The sequence below is a fragment of the Hypanus sabinus genome, chromosome 2, assembly GCF_030144855.1.
Source record: "Hypanus sabinus isolate sHypSab1 chromosome 2, sHypSab1.hap1, whole genome shotgun sequence".
NCBI classification, from domain to species: domain Eukaryota; kingdom Metazoa; phylum Chordata; class Chondrichthyes; order Myliobatiformes; family Dasyatidae; genus Hypanus; species Hypanus sabinus.
Window position 1 is genome coordinate 188640481 of NC_082707.1, and position 22608 is coordinate 188663088.

Here is a 22608-nt window from a genome sequence, read left to right on the forward strand (position 1 = left end):
AGAAGATGGATTATTTTGGGATCGGAGGACTGTGTATCTGCGCAGGTGGGAGGGAGGAATGGGGCTGGTTTTGCTCTTGTTGTATTGTGATTTGTTGTGCTCTGAGCATTGTGGGCAGACTATGTTGACATCGAAATGTGTGGCAACGCCAGTGGGCTGCCTCAGGCGTGCGGATTGTTGATGCAAATGATGCCTTTCACTGTATGTTTGGATTTACACATGATAAATGGATCCATGGTGTACAAAGGCTGTTGTAAATCTAGTCAAGAAGTTTACAAGAGGTTCAAAAAACTAGGTAATGATAGAGATCTTGAAGATTATAAGAGTAGCAGGAAGGAATATAAGAATGAAATTAGGAGAGCCAGAAGGGACCATGAGAAGGCTGTAAGGTGGTCCATTTTGGTAGGTTAAATATGACGGCAGAATATAGTATTAGTGGTAAGAGTCTTAGCAGTGTGGAGGATCAGGGGGATCTTGGGGTCCAAGGCCATAGGACGTTCAAACCTGCTGCGCAGATTGACTCTGTGGTTAAGAACTCATACGGTACTTTGACCTTCATCAATCGTGGAATTGAATTTAGGAGCTGAGAGGTAATGTTGCAGCTATATAGGACCCTAGTCAGACCCCACTTGGAGTACTGAGCTGAGTTCTGGTCGCCTCACTACAGGGAGGATGTGGAAACCGTAGAAAGGCTGCAGAGGAGATGTACAAGGATGTTGCCTAGATTGGGGAGAATGCCTTATGAGAATAGGTTGAGTGAACTTGGCCTTTTCTCCTCAGAGATACAGAGGATGAGAGGTGACTTGATAGAGGTGTATAAGATGATGAGAGACATTGATCGTGTGGATAGTCAGAGGCTTTTTCCCGGGCTGAAATGGCTAACACGAGAGGGCACAGGTTTAAGTTGCTTGAAAGTAGGTACAGAGGAGATGTCAGTGGTAAGTTTTTCTTATGTAGAGAGTGGTGAATGTGTGGAATATGCTGCTAGCAACAGTGGTAGAGGCGGATATGATAGGGTCTTTTGAGAGACTCCTGGATAGGTACGTGGATCTTAGAAAAATAGAGGGTTATGGGTAACCCTAGATAATTTCTAAAGTAAGGACATGTTTGACACAGCTTTGTGGGCTGAAGGGCCAGTATTGTGCTGTAGACTTTCTATAACAGGGAGTTTAAATTGTCCTGCTTATCACAGACACAAGCCTACCTACCAACAAGGACATATATTCAGAAAGGTGTCGGAAGAAGCCCAGCAATATCACAAAGCAAGCCACCCACCCTGCTCATCGACTGGTTGTCCTATTCCCCTCAGAGAAGAGGCTATGTAGCATCCATTCCAAGACCACCAAAGCCATTTCACTTCAGCTATCAAGCTGAACAATGCCTCCACACATTCACCTATCCCCCATCCCATCACCACTACTTTATTATTTCCCGTCAGACTCACCTTCTGTACAGATACTCCTGTACCTAGCATCACTTTATGTACATACAATCAGCCTATGGGAATAAGCTAAACTTACGTATCTGTAGTTTTGTGTAGTTTTGTGTTTTTATTGTGTTATTTATGCTTATTGCGTTTCTTATGCTGCATTGGATCCAGAGTAACAATCACTTCCTTCCCCTTTGCCCTTGTGTACTGACGACAGACAATGAACATTCTGGAATCTTGAATCTTAAATAAATAAACTGGAATCCTGATCTTACAACCAGCACTGTAAATTGTTGTGCTAACCACTGAACTACTGTGGCCTTCTTAGTTTGGTAAATGTATTTATTTATTGAGATACAGTGCAGAACAGGCCCTTCCTGCTGTTCAAGCTGTGCACCCAGCAACTCCCAATGTAATCCCACCCTAATCATGGGACAATTCACAATGACCAATTAACATACCAAATGGTATGTCTTTAGACTGTGGGACGAACCGGAGCACCTCAGGAAAACCATGTGGTCATGGGGAGAATGTACAAATTCCTTTCAGAGTGCAGTGGGAACCACACCTTAAATGTAAGCTTGGTATTTTCTGCAAAATATACCTCTAAAGCACTCGACCTCCCTCAATACCATAACAGATCAGGAACATTACAAAGTAAAAGGCAGGAGGAGGAAAGGTTCAGCAGCAAGCTGACCATGGCAAGTTTTGATAAATGAAGACACAACAGATTTTAGGATTTTAAGTCAATGACATCAGCCATCATGTGGAAATCCACTTTACAAGCGTGAATAATTAAATTCACAGAGGCGTTCCAGTCATAAATTACTATCTTTCTCAAACATGACTCATGCTACTCAAAAATCTCTCAACTCTTTCTATCATATTCTCTCCATCAGCTGTCATTTTACATTATATAAATTTCCTTCAGATTTACATGAAATGGCAAAAGAAAAAAAAAATCATCTATGATAACCGGCAGTTTCAACCACGAGCAATTTTGCAAGCAAATTGCAAAGTGAGCCACAAATTTCTCTCAGTGCCCTCTCTGTCACCATCTGTTTCACAGCAGAAACTCTCAGACACCAATCATCTTAAATATTCCAGTGCATACATATCCCATGCATATTCTGTGGAAATATCAAGTAATAACATAACCCAGAAGGGAAAAAAAAATAAGCAGTGTGATCTTTCCATTGCTGGAAAGAATGAACCTTTCAGCCACCCATCCCCGTTTAGAAAATTGAAACAATAAGGTATTTATCTGTTCAAGTCAGTTCTGCCATTCATCATGACATAAAAGACAGGAGCAGGCAGAGTCCACCCAGACCCTTATACTTGCTTCAGCCATTCTAATCTGCATTCACTAGCCATTTTATTAGTTGCCTCCTGTACCTAATAAAGTGGGCACCACGTGTATGCCTGTAGTTTTCAGCTGCTGTAGTTCACCTACTTTAAGGTTTGACGAATTGTGCATTCAGAGATGCTCTTCTGCACTATTCTAATGTAAGGCACACAAAATGCTGGAGGAACTCGGCAGGTCAGGCACAAACGAACACGATGTTGATTTTTCGGGATGAGCCCCCTCTTCCTGAAGGAGGGTCTCGGCCTGAAATGTTGACTGGTTTCTCATTTCCATAGATACTACCTGACCTGCTGAGCTCCTCCAGCATTTTGTGCTTATTGTTTTGGATTTCCAGCATCTGCAGAATTTCTCATGTTACTGTTGTAACGAGTGGTTATTCAAGTTACTGTTGCCTTCCTGTCAGCTTGAACCAGTCTGGCCATTCTCCTCTGACCTCTCCTATTAACATGCATTTTTGTACACAGAACTGCCACTCTGCAGATTTTTTTTTTTTTATTTGCTTTCCTCACCATTTTCTCTAAGCCCTAGAGTGTTATGTGTGAAAGTTACAAGAGATAAGCAGTTTCAGAGATACTCAACTCACCCACCCCATCTGACACCAGCAATAATTTTACAGTCAGTCATTTAGATAACATTTTCTGCCCATTCTGAAGTTTAGTCTGAACATCAACTGAAACTCTTGTCCATGTCTGCATGCTTTTATGCAATGAGTTGCTGCCACATGATTGGTTGACTGGATATTGGCATTAACGAGTAGGTAAAGGGATGTTCCTATTAAAGTGACTACTGAATGTAAGTTGCAACTGTCCTACTAATCTTGTGGTCATTAACTTCTTTACAATCCAAAAGGAAACGGTCTTGGCTGGAATGTCAACTGTTTATTCCCCTCCATTGAATGAAAATGTCTACAAAAAGGGGTGGATACAGGTCAGTCCATCACATACAAGTCCCTCCCCATCACTGAGCTCATTTCCATGAAGCACTGCACAAGAAAGCAGCATCCATCATCAAGAACCTTCACCATCCAGGCTATGCTCTCTTCTCACTACCACCATTGGGGATGAGGTTCAGGAGTCTAAAGTCCTACACCACCACACTCACAAACAGTTATTACCCTACAACCATCAGGCTCCTGAAATTTTGTGGCGAACTTTACTCACTTCAACTCTGACTCCACAGCCTACAGACTCATTTTCAAGAACTCTGCATCTCAGCATTATGTGTTTATTTTGTTAAATAATTTGTACAACAATTTGCCTTTTGAATTTTGGGTGTTTCTTAATCTTTGGTATTCATAGTTTCTATTGTATTTCTTTATTTTCCCGTAAATGCCTGCAAAAAAAAGAATCTCAAGACAGTATATGGTGACATACATGTACTTTGATCATAAATTTACACTGAACTTTAGATGCTGCCTGACTTGTTAAGTTCTTCAAGCATTTTGGGTGTGGGTGCTCACCATGTCACCACCTATCTGCATTTTCAACCAATCATCTATAATTGTTACCATCCCTAATATGTCACCACCTGACAAATCATCCCCTCCCATCAACTTCCAATATTTAATGATTTGCTGGTTCACTTTTCCATCCTCATTAACACACTCTAATTCTCGTCAGCTTCCCCTGAGCAACTGTAGGATATACAATGCTCACCCATTCATCTCTCCCTTTCTCATTACCTAGTTCCTTTCAGATGCAGCAGCGGTTCACTGGTAACTCAGTCAATGTAATATACTTGTAGATGCTCACAATGTGTCACATTGCAAAAGCAAACACAGACTGAGTGATTCCCTCATAAAACTTGTTTGTTCAACCTAGAGTTCAATGCTCAAAGTAAATTTATTACCCAAAGTACGTGTACATCACCATATACAACCCTGAGATTCATATTCCTGTGGGCATACTCAGCAAGTCTATGGAATAGTAACTATAACAGGGACAGAAACAGGTTTATTATCACTGGCATAGGTCATAAAATTCATTGTTTTGCAGCAGAAGTACATTGCAAGACATAAAAAATACAATAAGTTACAAAAACAAGTAGGTAGTGCAGAAGAGGAATAATGAGATGGTGTTCATGGACAGTTCAGAAATCTGATGGCAAGAGGGAGAAGCTGATGGTAGTAATGAGAAAAGGACATAACCTGGATGGAGGAAATCCATCACTGATTAATCTGGTGACTGTGAGCTATGCCTGGACACTCACTGCGGAGTGTACAGGCAATAGAGCACTGGGCTGATTGCAACAGACAAGTGTGACCAAAAGGCTTCAGTCAATGAAGCCAGGGCCATTGAAAACTATTAAACACTGCTTTCTGTTTGAACAGTTGTTTTAGCATCAAATTTCATTTGCAGACTACTTCTGCCACCTTTTATACATTCAAAAGTTTCCTGAGTTCTGTCCAAGAAGTGCTGGCTCAACTTTTTTGATTACTATTGCAAACTTTAAATATCCCAATAAACAAAGAAAAGTATTTCTTTCTATCAATCATCACATAGGTTCCAGGAAAAACAAATGATTTGGAATTTAATATTTATTTAAATAAATATTTAAAATTTGAGTAAATCCACTCTACAATTCATCCAAGGTCTGCATATTCCCAGTGGTAGCTATTTCCTTAATTAAACCTGCTGAATACAAGCTTCCTTGATTATGGTGATTTCAAGAGAAGGCCAGGATGGATTATCTATCTGGCTGTTTGGGTTGAAGAGAAGTGAAGTACTGTTGAAAAGTCTTAGGCACATATAAAAAAACTGTAAAGTGAAGACACTGTCAAAAATAATAAAATGAAATGCTTCTAACTCTGAAAAAAATTAAGAGCAGTAAACAGCATAAAACTAAATCAAATCAATATTTGGTGTAACCACCCTTTGCCTTTAAAACTAGATCAATTTTATTTGGTACGTTCTTTTGCAGTTTAATAAGAAAATCAACTAGTAGGTTGTTCCAAGTGTCTTGGAGAAGTTACCACAGTTCATCTGCAGACCCAGGCTGTCTTTCTTGCTTGCTTCTTGGATTAGTTGTCCTTCCAGTTTGATTCCTTCTACACCCATTTCTGTTTCAATTAATTATTTTAATTCATTCAACTCATTATGTCATTGATCATTAGCACCTGTTTATTGTCTGTTACATCATGCACTGGGCGACATACCTACAAAGTAATGTGTTTTTATTTGAAAAGTGGTCTATTACTTAATATGTTACTTTCTTAAATGAAATACAGAAATTTCTCTGTAACATTTAATTTTTTAGAAAATGAATGTACTGAAATCTAAAATTTTCTGTTTGCTGCTGGCAGAAGACATAACATAAACATCTAAAACAAAACTTATATTAAAATTCTTGTGTGCCCCAGACTTTTGCACAGTACTGTATTTTAAATCGCCATGTGTTTAGCATTGATTTTCTGACCAGTTAGATTAGTTGTTAGAGAAATGTACACCTGGTGCATCCAATACGTTAGAACTCAGCAAGTCCGGCAGCATTGAGGAAGGAAATATACAGGCAGCACTTCAGGACGAGATCCGTCATCAGGATTCACGGAGGAGTAATGCTGTTACAGCGCTGGTGAACAAGGTTCAATTCCACTACTGTCTGCAATGAATCTGCACATTCTCTTTGTGGCTGTCGGGTTGCGTCCAAGTGCTCTGGATTCCTCCCACATTCCAAAGATGTATGAGTGAGTAAGTTAATTGGTCATGCATGTAATTTGGCAGCAAGGGCTCACTGGACCAGAATGGCCTGTTACCTCGCTGCATCTCTTAAATCTGAAAATATATCTAAGTGTCTTGGCCCATAACATTGTTTATTCACTTCCATAGATACTGTTCAACTTGCTGTGTTCCTCCTGTACTTTTCTTTTTTTTAATTTTTTTAATTGAATTTTCAAATAGGTTACAGAAAAAAAAATATCAACCCTTCCCCCCTCCCCCCAACATATCCCTATAGAAAAAAAAAGAGAAGAAAAAAGAAAGAAAGAAAAAATGCCTGGATAGTGGAAGATCCCCACACGCTCCATGGAATTCATAATAGCTTTAATATGTATATTTATTTCTTTCCCCAGATAACCAATAATTTTATCTTCGGAGCACCTATATATTTTATCCTATTTTTTGTAAATAAGGGTGCCAAATTTTCAGAAATATTTCATATTTATCTCTTAAATTATAAGTAATTTTTTTCAAGTGGAATACAGCTAAAAATTTCATTCTTCCAACGATCTATACTTAAGTATAAATCCGATTTCCAAGTAACTGCAATAGCCTTTTTGGCTACTGCCAATGCAATTTTTATGAATTCTTTTTGATATTTATTCAATTTGGATTTCGATTTTATCCCTTCAATATCGCCTAGTAAAAATCATGTTGGATTATGTGGAAGTTGTATTCCAATAATTTGTTCCAGTAAAACTCTTAAATTTGTCCAAAAAGGTTGAATTTTAAAACAGGACCAAGTAGAGTGTAAAAAAGTACCAATTTCTTGATTACATCGAAAACCTCCTGTACTTTTCATGTGTGTTGCACACAATTTCTGTCATCAGCAGAATTTCCAGTGTTTATGACATAGTGTGACCAAATCTCTGCTATATTTTCCTGGTGAGTAAGACTCGCCACTGGGAGTACAAATCAGAAACATGCTCCTTGAGAATAAAGTAGCTTATTTTAAAGTTAATTCACTTTGTTTCAAATATTTCTATTCAGTTCAGTTTATTAGCATCAAAATGAGCCATCTCCTCTGAGGGCAGACTGAAATAATGCCACACAATTGTTGGTTGAATTTTTCTTTTGCCTGATTTGTCTAATCAGAGTTTTGTATGTATGTGCTGAGCTCACATTTATTGAAATGATCCCCCAAAAACCTATGGTTTAAATCATGCACCATGACACACAATTCCCACTGAGCCTTTTGACAATAATCCACACTTGTTTTGTAAGGTTATAGTATTGCTTTGTTCTCATTGTCAAGTGGTAATGAGTAATTAATCCTTCTCAATAGGTGAGTCAACGAGTTCTTAGTGCAATCCACACATGAACCTTAAGCGCTCTTCTACGTTTCTTGACAATTTCACAATACTCAAAATCTAATCTCCCTCTCCAGAAGTACCAACACTGCAAGTCCCTATGATTTGTAGTGCTCTAGTATTGGAAAAAGATTCAACAATAATTTTCAAAGATGAATTTAACAAGGAGATTGGTAGGTGTATGGAACACACTGCCAGGGGTGGTGGCAGAGACAGGTACATTAGGGGCATTTAAGAGACTCCAAGGCACATGGGTGAAAGGAAAGTGCAGGGCCATGGTCCGTTGTCGTTTGTCATCAATATCAACAATCTGGATTTGGTTAATCTGTAGTTAACTGGATCAGTAAATGTGTGATGACACCAAGATTAGGGGTGTAGTTGACAGCAAGGAAGCCTATCAAAGCTTTCAATATGATCTGGACCAGACGGGAAAATGGGCAGAAAAGCGGCAGATGGAATTTAATGCAGACAAGTGTGGGGCATTGCAATTTGGGAGGTTTCACTCACTTACACAGACGGTAGAGCACTAAAGAACAAAAGGATCTGGGAATATAGGTCCAGTCAAAGTGGCATCACAGGTAGATAGGGTTGTAAAAAAAACTTTTGGCACATTGGTCTTCAAATCAAAAGTAGGAGTTGGGATGTTATGCTGAAGTTGTATAAGATGTTGGTGAGGCCTAGTTTTGAGTATAGTGTGCAGCTCTAGTCACCAACCTACAGGAAAGATGTAAGTAAGACTGAAAGAGTGCAGAGAAAATCTACAAAGATATTTATTGTCAGGACTGCAGGACCCAAGCTATAAGGAAAGACTGAATAGGTTAGAACTTTTTTATCTAGAACGTAGAAGGTTGAGGGCAATTTTGATAGAGGTACACAAAATTATGAAGCAGACTTTTTCCACTGAGGTTGGGTGAGACTAGGGTGAAAGGTGAAGTGATTAAAGGAAGCATGAGGGAACCCTCTTCACTCAGAGGGTGGTGAGAGTGTGGAATGAACTTCCAGTGAAAATCGTGGATGCAATTTTGATTTTAAAGTTTAAGAGAAGTTTGGATAGCTACATAGATGGGAGGAGTTTGGAGGACTATGGTTTGGGTACATGTCAATGGGAGTAGGCAGTTCAGCACAGACTAGATGGGCTGAAGAGCCTGTTTCTGTGCTGTAGTTTTCTATGTATCTATGACTCTGTGACTCTGGGGAGGGAAGGGTTAGATTGATTTTAGAACAGATTAAAATGTCTATACAGAATTTTGGGCTGAAGGGCCTTTACCATGCTATACTGTTTTAGGTTTGAATACAGGAAAATATAGAGCAGACTCGATGGGCTGAATGGCCTAATTATGTTCCTCTGTCTTATGATTGAAAAGGACAACCTGTAAAGTTGTGAGAAAAGTGAAAAAAAGCTCCAGGGTGATTGGAGAGTTCTTTCAATGTTCGGGCATAAGGTCAATGGGCTGAGTGGCCACTTTCTTTACTATTCGTTGCCTTGAATCTAGAAGGGTCATTACTGTAATGTGCCTGTGGATGATCTTAAGATCTTGCAGCAATGTGGCACTGTTTTCAACAGCTGAGTGAAGCTGTAAAGCTAATGATGCATTACAATCCCTTGAATGGCATCAGCACCTCTGTCAACAAAAGCAATGGCAAACTTACCAGATGTCATATTCTGTAAGGTTGGGGGAAAAGCAGACCCATACGGCGAAGTGTCAGCTGATGCTTCTTCCCTCTCATGTCATGTCACTGCCCAGCATCAGCTCTTCACATCTGTCACAGGATTCCTCAGTTTTCCACAACCACCAACCAGTCCTCATTTTCATTAATTTCAAATGTTATCACCAGGCAGGATGTCAAAAACAGACTTTTTCATTGATATACAGAGCAGAATAGGCCCTTCGAGCCACGCTGCTCAGCAATCACTTAACTTAACCCTAGCCTAATCACAGGATAATTTACATATTAACCTACCAACCAGTGTGCCTTTGGACTGTGGGAGGAAACCCGAGCACCCATGCGGTCACGGGAAGAACGTGCAAACTCCTTACAGAAAGCAGCCGGAAATGAGCCTCTGCTGCCTGCACTGTGAAGCACGTGCTCACCACTGCGCCACTGTGCCACCAGTAAGCATGGCAGCAGAGCTCAGTGGTCGCAACCGTATAGGTAAGCCATGCAAGCTGAAGCATTGAAGGAGAAGTGCCCAGCCTGAATATGATGGGGTGAATGGCCACTTCTGCTGCTCTAGACTTCTATGATTCTTTGGCCTAATAGAAGCCTTTAAAATGATAAGGGAATTAACAGTTTATGTATAAAAAACACATTTTTTCACGAGGAGATAGAACAGTGTCCAAATCCAGCTGGCATAAATATGACAACCGAAAAACCCAAAGGTAAGTAAGACTGATCATGGAGTTTGCTACCACATGGATTAATGTAAGCAAATAGTGCAGACGCATTCACAGGAAATCTAGATAAAAATATGGACTAGCTTACCGCGTGTGATTAAGCTCGGATGACATAGGTCTGCAGGGGCTTCTGGTGGGACACGAATCATATCTGATCCGGTTGTGTAGTGAATCGACTGGGCCCCCTATGCGTGGAGGGTCCTCTCTTTTGGACACGGGTTTTCGAGTGTGCGTTTTGCCTCAGCGGGCTCCCGCACCGTACGTTGCCCAGCATGTACAACTACTAACATGACATTCATCATTAATCATACTGTGGTCCACTGGCGGTCTTGCTCCATGCATCCGTAATAGGAAATAGACACAGGCACAGACAACCAAGTGTTAGAGCACAGAAGGCCGTGTTTCTGCACCATAACCTCAATATAATGTACAAATATCAAAGTCATAACAATACAACAGGTGCAATTAACTGACTCTCTACCTCTCTGAGGCATCCCATGAAGTTGTTGCTGACAGGAGAGCCAGGCAGATCTGCTGTACTAGGACTTCCACCAACGTAGAAGAAGTCATCAGACCCCAGCATGGTGTAGTCTTCTTGGGTATAACCCGTCGTAGTGAGGATACCGTCCACTGAAATGGTGACCTATTCAAAGGATATAATGAAGAAAATGGCCAACAGTGACCTTTACACATTGTGCTATCTGGCACCTGCCTGAGTTTATTAATCTTTTCGTGTTTATCTCTGCTTTGCATTTTGATCCTAATCTTTGAGTGAATACTTGGAAGTCCCATTTTCTGGTCTGTATTTATACAGTCGATAAAGTTGTAGCAGAACTTTTTTTCATTAACTTTGCCCATGCTTGTAGGTTCTTGCTCCTTATCCATGATTTCCACTTGGATTGGTCCAAACTGTGTTTTTATATAGTATAAGAACAGTGCAGAATAATCCAGGCAAGAAAATGGAACCATCTATCATTTTATGCCAATTTATTTCTTTTAAAAAAAACTTGAGTTGGAGAAATCAATCAGACAGTTTTTTTTGTAATTCTCTTCCCCGCTCTAAGTTTTACTTGAACACTAACAAGCATGCATTAGGAGAGAACTCTTACCGTCCACAGCATGAATGTGCATGACATGAGTCAAAAGCTCAACTATGAAAAAAGTCACCAACTTCATCACTGTGAGCAGCTGCATCACCTCGTTCTTAAAACAACTCAGAAAAAATAAAAATAAAGAGAAAAGAAACCAAAAAGAAAACCAAACCAAAGGAAAAACCATGCATGTGCCAAACTCGACACACTCATGCAAAAAACCAAAGCCATGGAACAAGGGTTGGGGGGGGGGGGGGTAGGTGGGTTGGGGGGAAGGAAGCTACGGTCGCACTGCTGTCACTAGCATGCAGATAAACACATGAGAAGGATAGGAGGGGTGGTGTGTATGCAGTGGAGAAAGGAAAGTCCAAGGGAAAAGGAGGAGGAAGAGGTTAACAATAGACATGTTAGTGGAAGTAGGTTAGAAGGCAGATGTTGGATGGAGGTTGTACTGGGGGTCTTCTTTTTTTTCCAGTAACACTGAAGTTTAAACTTGTTCATGCCATGCACTATGTACATAATGTAGCTGGCAGAGCCCATTCCTGGGGATAACTGAGCTCTGGTCAGTTAGCCCAGAGCCACTACCAAGAGACGCAGAGGCTCGCTCTTTAGGCTAAAGGCCCTACGATGGTCTGAACTAAGTGTGTGGCAATGAGAAAGAAAAAAAGGAAAAGAAAAACTGGCAAAAGAAATGAAACAAACTAGTTGTGGTAGGAGGAGGAAAGGAAACGGGAAAGAGAAAAAAGGTGACTGAAGTAAGCGGTGAGATACCAACCCCATTTCCTCATTGTAATGGTGTCTACACTGAACAAAAAAAAGGAAGGGGGAGGAAGAGGGGAACACACGGCAAACCCAAAAAAAGAGACAATAAGAATGATATCTACCAGACAATGTAGTTTGTTTACCATAGCGTGTCCAATGCCTGAGTGCTTTGCGGAAAAGGGGAAGAAAGGAAATTAAAAATTGTGAACAGAACGATTGTTACTTAAAATAAAACATGATGATAATTCGGGTGTTAGTACATTAGTTGGTTAGGTAACGGTTAGTAAAATGACACATTCCATGAATGATTAGTGTTAGTTTCTTTTTAAAAGCGTGTCATTGACATATAGAGAAGATGCAACAAATTTACAGGACCAAAGCAGACCAAAAAACGAGTAAAATAGTTCTCAACAACTCTTTGTCATTAATTAATTTCTTTTCATCAAATGACACAGTGACCTCTATTTCTTTAAAAAAAAACAGTAAGCTTGGTTTTGTATGCCTCATCAAAAAATTAGCATTACCACAAACCAAACTTTATTAAATCCTGAAATTGATCCTAAAACTGGATTAGCTTATTAGCGCTGTCAATGTGTCATCGTCAATGTTCTTTCATTATCAACCTTGTTGGGACTTAATTTGGAAAATCTGATTTACATCAGGGCTATACTCTCAAAACATTGTCCTGGTTATATATAATCAAACTACAATTCCTCTTTCTAACTTAATCAAATCTTCCTAGAAATAAATAAACCAGTAGACCAATTTAATTACAACACAATATCCAAAAGTACTATTGGAGATACTCTAAGGCAAAAAGAGACAACACCCTCCATTTAACCATTGAGAAAAAACACAAGTACTGACTCTCGTTTAAAGTTCAACAGCAATACTGCCAGGCAGTAATAAGAAACAGGCTCGATTTCTTGAAGCTCTCTCGTAGAAGACATAATCAGTGTCACTAGTCCTGGGACCTTTACAGGGTGAGGTTATTATTAACAGAAGCATTCAGTCGTCCAAAACCATCAAGAAAAGTGATGGCCCCTGACAGAGATTTCTGCCTAAGGAAGCAAAGAATGAAGTAAAATGGGTCAACACAAGGGTAATTAGTGCTCCAGTCCGAGCTAAGAAAATCACTCACATATACAGACAAAGGAAAAGAATTGCAGCCAGCCGTGTAGAAAACATGAGTTTACAATCATTCCAGCATACAACGTTATTGCCCAAAAAACTAAGCCTTAGTTCATGAAAATGGTTAAAACAACTAAAACCAATAAACAATAAAAAATGCATCACAAAATAAGGGAACAAGATTGAAAGCCTCAACAGAACCAAGGGAACCAGAAATTTAGGAAATAAAAGCCATCAAGCTTTCTGAAGATAGGACACCAAACAAACTAAACTGAGAATGAAGTAAAGTAAAAGAAAATGGGCTGTAAAATAAACCATTAGCAAAGTTTTTTTTCTCTGGAGGGAGGAGGAAAGGTAGGGGGAAAGGATACATAGATTGACCTGTGTCGTTTTTCGTGAACATGACCACTTCACTTTATCTCTTCCCATCCTGCCTGTGTTTTTTTTTTGTTTAGCAGCTTAACACGCGGCTCCACCATTACCTGTCGCAGATTGCGTGTCACTTTGACATCGTGCCAGGCGTTGTCATTGAACTTCCCATTTACTGGTTCAACCAACGCCTCAAAAGCACCAGATCCCAGGTTAATGACTAGTGAAACTGCTCCGTCTTTCAGCGCTAGGTTTACATAGTCAGCTGACTTCCCTGTGTGCAGGATCAGCCCATTCCGCTGCCAGGTCCTGAAAGACAAGGTGATCTCATCGCTGCTGCTCTGGATGGGGTTCTGCGACAGGTCATAACAGAAGTACTCCGATCCTCGGAATGTTGCAGAGTTGTCTTCCCTGGCTGCATGGGTCATGGAAGAGAAAAGGAAAAAAACAGAATGAATCTTATTTGGGAAGATCAGCATGCAGAAAATACCACAACCTTTACACAACAGGCATGATGCCAGAGCCAAAATTAGCACCTTCACTGTTAGTACTACACACTGGACACAAAGTTGTTCAGAAATAAAGGTAGAAAATAGTTAATGGCACCAAATAGCTACCACATTTTTGTTTATATTTTGTCTTCCTTCATCCCCAGCTCCTGTCGGGGAGAATTTCTGATTATTGGTAAAAAAAAAGATGACCATCAGAATCCAAAGCAACACACACAAATTGCTGGAGGAACTCAAAAGGCAAGGCAACATCTATGGAACAGAGTAAACAGTTGACATTTCGGGCGGAAACCCTTCATCAGGACTAGAACCCACTACTTGTAAAGAAGTAGTTCATCACTTCGTAGTGGATTTCTCATCTCGTTTGTTGTGAGCAGTGAGCCTTCCCACATTTTGTACAGGGTACAGAGATGGAATGGTCTGTAAACATCCTGTAGCATCATTCTACTTCCCCAAGGATAAAACATCAATTTCTCTGTGTGGTCTTTATGAATGTGGTGCCGTAGATTTAGGCTACTTGCAATCCAGACATTCATCAACCTCGTTTCATCATTTAAACTACCTATACATATTAGAAGTTGAACTGGTAAGCACTGAATTTCATCCGTAATGGTATCATGGACATAATCTGTCCCCCTTGCTTGAATTGCACATTGACATACACTATCAATCAGGTCTAAGTAGATTTTTGGCTCCAGACATCAAGCCAAAAGCTATTTTCCAAGTGGTGGTTCTGATGGCATGTATACATGGTCCATAAAACCATAAGATGTAAGAACTTAATTAGGCCATTTGGCCCTTCGAGTCCGCTCTGCCATTTCATCATGACTAATTGATTTTCTCTTTCAGCCCCAGTCTTCTGCCTTCTCCTCGTATCCCTTCATTGCCTGAATAATCAAGGATCTATCAACCTCTGCCTTAAATATACCCAATGATTTGGCCTCCATGACTGCCTGTGGCAACAAATTCCACAGATTCATCACTCTCTGGCTGAAGAAATTACTCCTCATCTCCATTCTAAAGGGACACCTCTCTATTCTGAAGCTGTGTCCTCTGGTCTTTGACTCTCCCACCACAGGAAATATCCCCTCCACATCCACTCTATCAAGGCTTTTCTACATTCAATAGGTTTCAACAAGGTCACCGGTCTTCTGAATTCCAGTGAGTAGAGGCCCAGAGCCATCAAACTCTCCTCATAGGACAAGCCTTTCAACCCTAGAATCATTTTCATGAACCTCTATTGAACTCTCTCCAATGTCAGCATGTCCTTTCTTAGATAAGGGGCCCAAAACTGCTCACAACACTCCAAATGAGCTCAAGTGGGGCCTCATCACTGCTTCATAAAGCCTCAATATTACACCATCGCTTTTATAATCTGGTACTCTCAAAAAGAATGAGTAACATCGTACATTTGTTTGTTACATGCTGTGTCATATGACGTGAGCAATTCTGGTCCCTCCCCACCCCCCCACCCAGCTATTATCAATGTTCTTTTGAGATTGTCTGCCCGGTGTCAGTGGTCACATGATCAGGGACTTGTGATATGCACCAGCTGCTCATACGGCCATCCACCACCTGCTGTCATGGCTTCACGTGACCCTGATCGTACGTACACATATGAGAATGCTAAACATGCACTTGTGTGATGAATGTTTATAGGCACGTATACATATAAGCAAATGTGCGTAAGTACCTGTGTTATTTATTATTTATTGAGATACGACACAGAATTGGCCCTTCCAGTCCTCCAAGCCAATCCGGCCAACAATCCCCCGGTTCAGCCCTTTCCTAATCAAGGGGCAATTTATAATGATCAATTAACCTACCAACCAGTTCGTCTTTGGGCTGTGGGAGGAAACCGGAGCACCCGGAGGAAAGCCACGCAGTCACGGGGATTCCTTACAGGCAGTAGCAGGAATTGAACCTGAGTCGCCTGTCCTGTAAAGTCTGTGTGAGAGCACGAACAGTAGACTGTGGTGAGAGGAAAGCCTCATGGGTTCAGCAACTGAGCACATTCATGGCTATTTAAGTCAGTCCAGGAACCCTTGGAGATCCTGGACACCATGCAGAGATCACAGATCACAGTTCCTCTCTGCTGTTCCTGGACACTGAGACCTCTGCAGGCAGAATGAAAATGAAAAATCAAAGCCCTGACCAGAGGCTATGGCTTTTTAATATGTTCTCTGCACTGATCGCTCTGAATTCAGCAAAATGTAGTTCTGATTCTCCACCCATTCATATTTAATATTAGAGAGGCAAACAAAAGATTCCTGGATAACACTGACTTACCAATCAGTCCCATATATCATTAAGACAAGCAAAGAATAGTTAGACTTTCTCACAAATGTACTTGTTTATTTTGAGTCGATGTGTTCTGAACTTCTGCCGGCAGCTCAGAAGGGCCAGGTGAACTGTGTGTCCCTGTTTCTGTGCATTACGGTGCTGCGGTCAGGAATGTACGGGAGGCCAAACGCTGGAGGTCTAACCCATAGTGCTGCCTCTCACCTCAGCACCGTCCATCAACTGGACTCACTGTGCTGAGCCCGAGAAGCAGATGCAGCTTCGGTCCAGCACCATGGTTTCCCACAAGCCCTGGGTGTTAGAAGTAGAATGGTTACATTTATTTGAAAGTAGACTTCAAAAGTTGATAGGTAAGTATGGAATAAAAACAAAAAAAACTGTTGAAAACATTCAGTAGGTCAGGCAACATTTCAGAAAAGAGAAAGAGTTCTTATGCCGTTTCCAGCAATGAATTGATGTGAGTTTTCTAATTAATTTCTCAGTGTCCTGTGATTTTTTTATATTTCTTTCCAGTTGTTTTTTAAAATCTGTTTTAACCGAATTTAATTATAGAGATATTTTGAAGGACATTGAAAGGAATTTTGATTGCACAAATTGTCAAGAATCTGTCAGGAAGGTCTGGTTTGGGACTTCCATACTCACTGCCTGACTCTTCGTGGCCGCTTGCGACCCGCTCTGCTTTAACGTCCAGCAGTGAGGTCAAGACCTCAGTGGGCACGGCTCAGAAGGATGTCAGCTCAGAAGAACAGAGATGAGGAGAAATTTCTTTGGCCAGAGGCTAGTGAATCTGTTGAATTCATTGCCACAGATTGTTATGGAGCCAAGTCATTGGGTATATTCAAAGGCGAGATTGATAGGTTCTAGATTAGTAAAGACGTTAGAGGTTTCAGGGTGAAGGCGAGAGAATAGGTATGAGAGGAATAATAAATCAGCCATGATTGAATGGCAGAAAAGACTTGATGGGCTGAATGGCCCAAGTCCACTCCTATGTCTTATGGTTTCTGACCCAAGACTCAAATGTATCAGTGATGCTGCAAACAGTTAATGCAGCCACAAGGATGATTCAGGGGCTGGCTGGTCTGACCTACCACCATCATAAAATATAGAACAACCTTTTTTTAATGCAACTTTATGGAAAAAAGAATATTGAGAATGTGAATAATGAGGTGAAGATGCTTGGGAATAAGATATTGTACTAATTCCCCCCAAATTTGAGACCTTTGTCAACACCTGAAACATTTTTAAAGCTAAGAATGCAGAAGATTCATTATTTTATTCCATCAATTGAATTAATCAGTCACGCACAGTCACATTCAGTCAGCATTGTGCTCAGATATGAATGTCTTAATTTTATTTAAAGATACAGCACTATAATCTCATCCTAGTTATACTCAGCCTCCCATGCAACTTCGACTGGCGACATTTGTCATTATACCTAGTTCACAGTTCAGGCACTCTCTTCCTATCAGCACCGTGGGGCGATGTCAACAGGGTTATCAAAGGAAGGCTTCAAACTACATTCAAGATTTCACACTGTTTATTTCATTCTTCAAAAAGGAAAACAAAATACTTGCTACTCCGGATTTGATGCAGCATAAAAAACACAATAATCATAAAGGGCACAACAATAAACAACAAAAAAAGAGCCAATGAATATAAATATAAAAGCAAACCTATATAACACAGTGTACAAGTAGCTGTGTGTCACCATATATACATTAGCTGTGTGTAGTGTAGGCCTCCGTTAGTCTCGATAGACCATGGATTTGTGCCTTGGAAGGTTTCCAGGGCACAAGCCTGGGCAAGGTTTTTTTTTTATGGAAGACTGGCAGTTGCCCAAGCTGCAAGTCTCCCCTCTCCACGCCACTGATGTTGTCCAAGGGAAGGGCATTAGGACCCATACAGCTTGGCACCGGTGTCATTGCAGAGCAATGTGCGGTTAAGTGCCTTGCTCAAGGACACACACGCAGACACACACGCAACCACAGCCAAGGCTCGAACTAGCGACCTTCAGATCACTAGACAAGCACTTTAACCACTTGGCCATACGCCGACACATTATTACTTTATTACTTATTACTTTACTTTATTGTCACCAAACAATTGATACTAGAGTATACAATCATCACAGTGATACTTGATTCTGCAATTCGCGCTCCCTGGAGTACAAATCGATAGTAAATATAATAAAAATTTAAATTATAAATCATAAATAGAAAATAGAAAAGAGAAGGTAAGGTAGTGCAAAAAAACTGAGAGTCAGGTCTGGATATTTGGAAGGTATGGCCCAGATCCGGGTTAGGATCCGTTCAGCAGTCTTATCACAGTTGGAAAGAAGCTGTTCCCAAATCTGGCTGTACAAGTCTTCAAGCTCCTGAACCTTCTCCTGGAGGGAAGAGGGACAAAAAGTGTGTTGGCTGGGTGGGTCTTGTCTCTGAATATCCTCGCAGCACTGCTCCGACTGCATGCGGTGTAAAGTAAGCCCAAGGATGGAAGATTGGTTTGTGTGATGTGCTGGGCTAGGTTCATGATCTGCAGCTTCTTCCGGTCTTGGACAGGACAACTTCCATACCAGGTTGTGATGCACCCGAGAAGAATGCTTTCTACGGTGCACCTATAAAAATTAGTGAGGGTTTTAGGGGACAGGCCAAATTTCTTCAGCTTTCTCAGGAAGTAAAGGTGCTGGTGGGCCTTCTTGGCAGTGGACTCTGCTTGGTTAGACCAAGTCTGGTCATTTGTGATATTCACCCAGGTTAAAGCTTTTGACCTGTTCCACCTGCGCACCACCGATGTAGATGGGGTCGTGCGGTCCACTACTCCTTCTGAAGTCAACAACCAATTCCTTCGTCTTGCTGACATTGATGGATAGGTTATTGTCTTCACACCATGCCACCAGGTTCTTAATTTCCTCTCTGTACTCTAACTCATCATTACCTGAGATACGGCCTACAGTTTTCACTGGAAACTTGGCTACATAATCATGGGTGTACAGTGAGTACAGCAGGGCACTGAGTACACAGCCTTATGGGGCACCGGTGCTCAGAGTGATTGTAGAGGAGAGCTTGTCCCCTATTTTTACAGCCTGGGTCCTGTCTGTGAGGAAGTTGAAGATCCAGCTGCAAATCTGTGGGCTAAGACCCAGGTTCCGGAGCTTAGGAATCAGATTATTTGGAACAATGGTATTAAAGGCAGAGCTGTAGTCTTATGTAAGGAGCCTTACATATGCATCTTTATTCTCCAGGTGTCCTATGGAGGAATGTAGTGCCAGAGAGATTGCATCTGCCGTTGACCTATTGCTCCGGTAGGCAAATTGCAAAGCATCGAGGTTGACTGACCATTAGCTATGTACAGTACTGTGCAAAAGTCTCAGGCACATACATACAGCTGGGGTGCCTAAGACTTTTGTACAGTACTGCTTTTGTCAACGTGGAGCGCAGAGTGAGCTTGTAAATCTGGCAGGAGCAAAGGATGTTGGGAATGGTGAGGATGGAGTGTCACGGGTGGGGTGTGGGACAATTGGGAGAAAACAAGTACCAGGGGCAAGAGGTGGCAAGGGTGCAGACACACCCACCCCTGAAACACCAGGTAAAGTAATTTGATTCCTAACAACTGGTTTATTGATCATTACAGAAAGTCTCTCTGGTGCTTCCCACTCCCTCTGCTCTCCCTTCTCCTTTTCCCCAACCATAATTCCCATCTCCCTGCTCCCCTCCCACTCTCCGTCCATATCAGAATAAGACTTTAGCACTGTACTGTACATGGACCGATTGTATGCACTAAAGTGACCCTGACAGGGAATGATAAAGTGATAAAGTGACAAAGTGACTCAATATCAGGAACTATTCTAGGCAGCAGCCAGGCATTTGAAAACACAGTAGGACATCGACTGCATCCTACTGTAATACTGTAACATAGTAATTTGCTTCTGTTTTTGAGTGTGTCAATGCGTGGTAAAGCTAAAGGTGTACTTACAAAGAATTCACTCTACGGCAGTGCAGTCCATGCATTTTGAGCTCCTACAAGTAGCAATGTTTCAACAAATGGATAAGTAAATTTAATATCGAAGTACATAATACATTTTCTTCCAGGCATTCACAGGAAAATAAAAAAATTAATAGAATTTATAAAAAAAAGACACATGACCAAAGATTGACAAACAACAAATGTACAACAAAGGACACATTGTGCATGCAAAAAATAAATAACACTGAAACCATGAGTTGTAGAGTTCTTGAAAGGAAGCCTGTAGATTGCTGAATCAGGTCAAAGGTTAACAAAGATGAGAGTACTTCCCCCTAAGGTCAAAGGTTAAGGGTGAAAGGTGAAAAGTTTAAGGGGAACATGAGGGGAAACTTCATGAGGTGGTGAGAGTGCAGAACTAGCTGCCAGAGCAAGCAGTGCATATGAGCTCGATTTCAACATTTAAGAGAAGTTTAGATAGGTACATGGATGGTGGGGATATGGAGAACTGTGGTCTGGGTGCAGGTTGGTGGGAGTAGGCAGGTTAAATGGTTCAGCACAGACTAGGTATAATCTTTCTGCGCTTTTTGAAAATAATGCTATGGGTTTATTTATATTAATTTGAGAGAGCAGCTGGAGCCAGGTCATTAACAAGAAACATCGCATTATCTTCCACTCCCCACAGACGCTGCTTGTCCTGCTGAGTATTTTCAGTATTTTCTGCTTTTATACTGGAGCAGTGGGCTAGGACTCAATGTGATTCCAGAAAGATGTTGCCTAATTAAGAAATGTTACACATATAACTCCCCCTACCACCCCCCCCCCCCACTGTGCTACTGTGGTGCATCTTATCATTTTAAACTAAAGTAAAGCAGTGATGATGTTATGAATCGAAAATAAAAGAGAGAATTCCGGAAGTACTCAGTAGCATCTGTGGAGAAGGAAGTGACTAAAATGCATAATGTTTCTGATAAAGTTGTTTAATCAGAAATATTGAGCACTTGTCATTCAAGCAAGAAAATGGTTAATTTTATAAGTCGTTTGAAAGATTACCCTGCCAGCAGCACTGGATGGCACTGTGACTGATAAGACCTTTTTATTCAAAATTCTGGCCGATGAGCAGAGCCTAAGAGTTTCAGAGATCAGTGTTCCACCAACCCTGAACCCTGAAGAGAGGTCATGGGTTAAGGGTGAAAAGTTAAAAGTTGCAGAGAGAAACTTAGAGCTTTATTGTCATTGCTGAAGACACCAGGAGATTGAAGTGCTATTCCATTCTGTGCAAAATAGCATACAGGAAATCCAGTCACTAAAAGCACAGGGACTACATTCAAAAATAATGTCTGAGTTATTTAGAATGACATCTAAGTTACAGCTGAACTAAAAACAGACAGCTCTAAAATTGAAAGAAGCACTGGCTGCCCCATTCCAGTATTGCACGTTACATATTGTAAAATACAATGATTAAATGTTGAAGGCGAACCTGAGGGTGGTGTGAGTGTGGGATCAGCTGCCAGTGAAAGTGGTGGATGTGGGTTCAATTCCAACATGGAGGAAAAGTTTGGAGCAGTACATGGATGGGAGGAGTATGCAGGGATATGGTCAGGGTGTACGTCGATGGGACTTGGCAGAATAACAGTTTGGCATGGACCAAATGGCCCAAGGCTTTTGTTTCAGTGCTGTCGTGTTCTAAGACTCTACAACTTCACGAGTCGGCTGATATATAAGGCAAAAGTGAAGCAGAGTAGAAGGATTCCCCTGTGGTGTGCAGTCTGCTGAGCTTTGCCTTGCTAGACCAAATGAATTGTTCCTGCATCACAATAGTGTAATTTAAAAGAAACATGTACCATTGAATTAGTTCGGCAGGATTTATAAGTCTAGTTATTGAGATATGTTGCTGAATAGGCCCTTCCTGCCCTTGGAGCTATGTGCCCAGCAACCCTGATTTAATCCTAGCCCAATCAGGGGACAATTTACAATGAACAATTAACTTACTAACCAGTACATCTTCGGGATGTGGGAGGAAACCGCAACAGCTGGGTGAAACCTATACGGTCACGGGGAGAATGTAAAAAACTCCTTACAGGCAGGAGCGGGGACTGATCCCAGGTCGCTGCTACTGTAAAGTTTTGTGCTAACCACCATGCTACCATGCCACCCTGTGCCACTGATCTCAAGCAAACATTATAATGATTACAATGTGTAGCTCAGTGTCTTATTAATGTCATTTGTGTCCTGTAAGTACTTGATCAGAAATATAAAAAGTTTCATTTC

General features: G+C 41.1%; 1 protein-coding gene across 1 annotated transcript in view; it reads right to left on the reverse strand.

Moving 5' to 3' along the window:
* The window catches only part of LOC132404104 (neurexin-3-like), a 2171528-nt gene that overhangs the window by 1647122 nt on the left and 501798 nt on the right, over positions 1-22608 (reverse strand). Inside the window, exons 5-6 of the mRNA XM_059988144.1 lie at positions 13681-13982; positions 10696-10857 (exon numbers count right to left, since the gene is read on the reverse strand). Coding sequence (XP_059844127.1) covers positions 10696-10857; positions 13681-13982 — 464 coding nt within the window. The remainder of the gene's footprint in view (positions 1-10695; positions 10858-13680; positions 13983-22608) is intronic.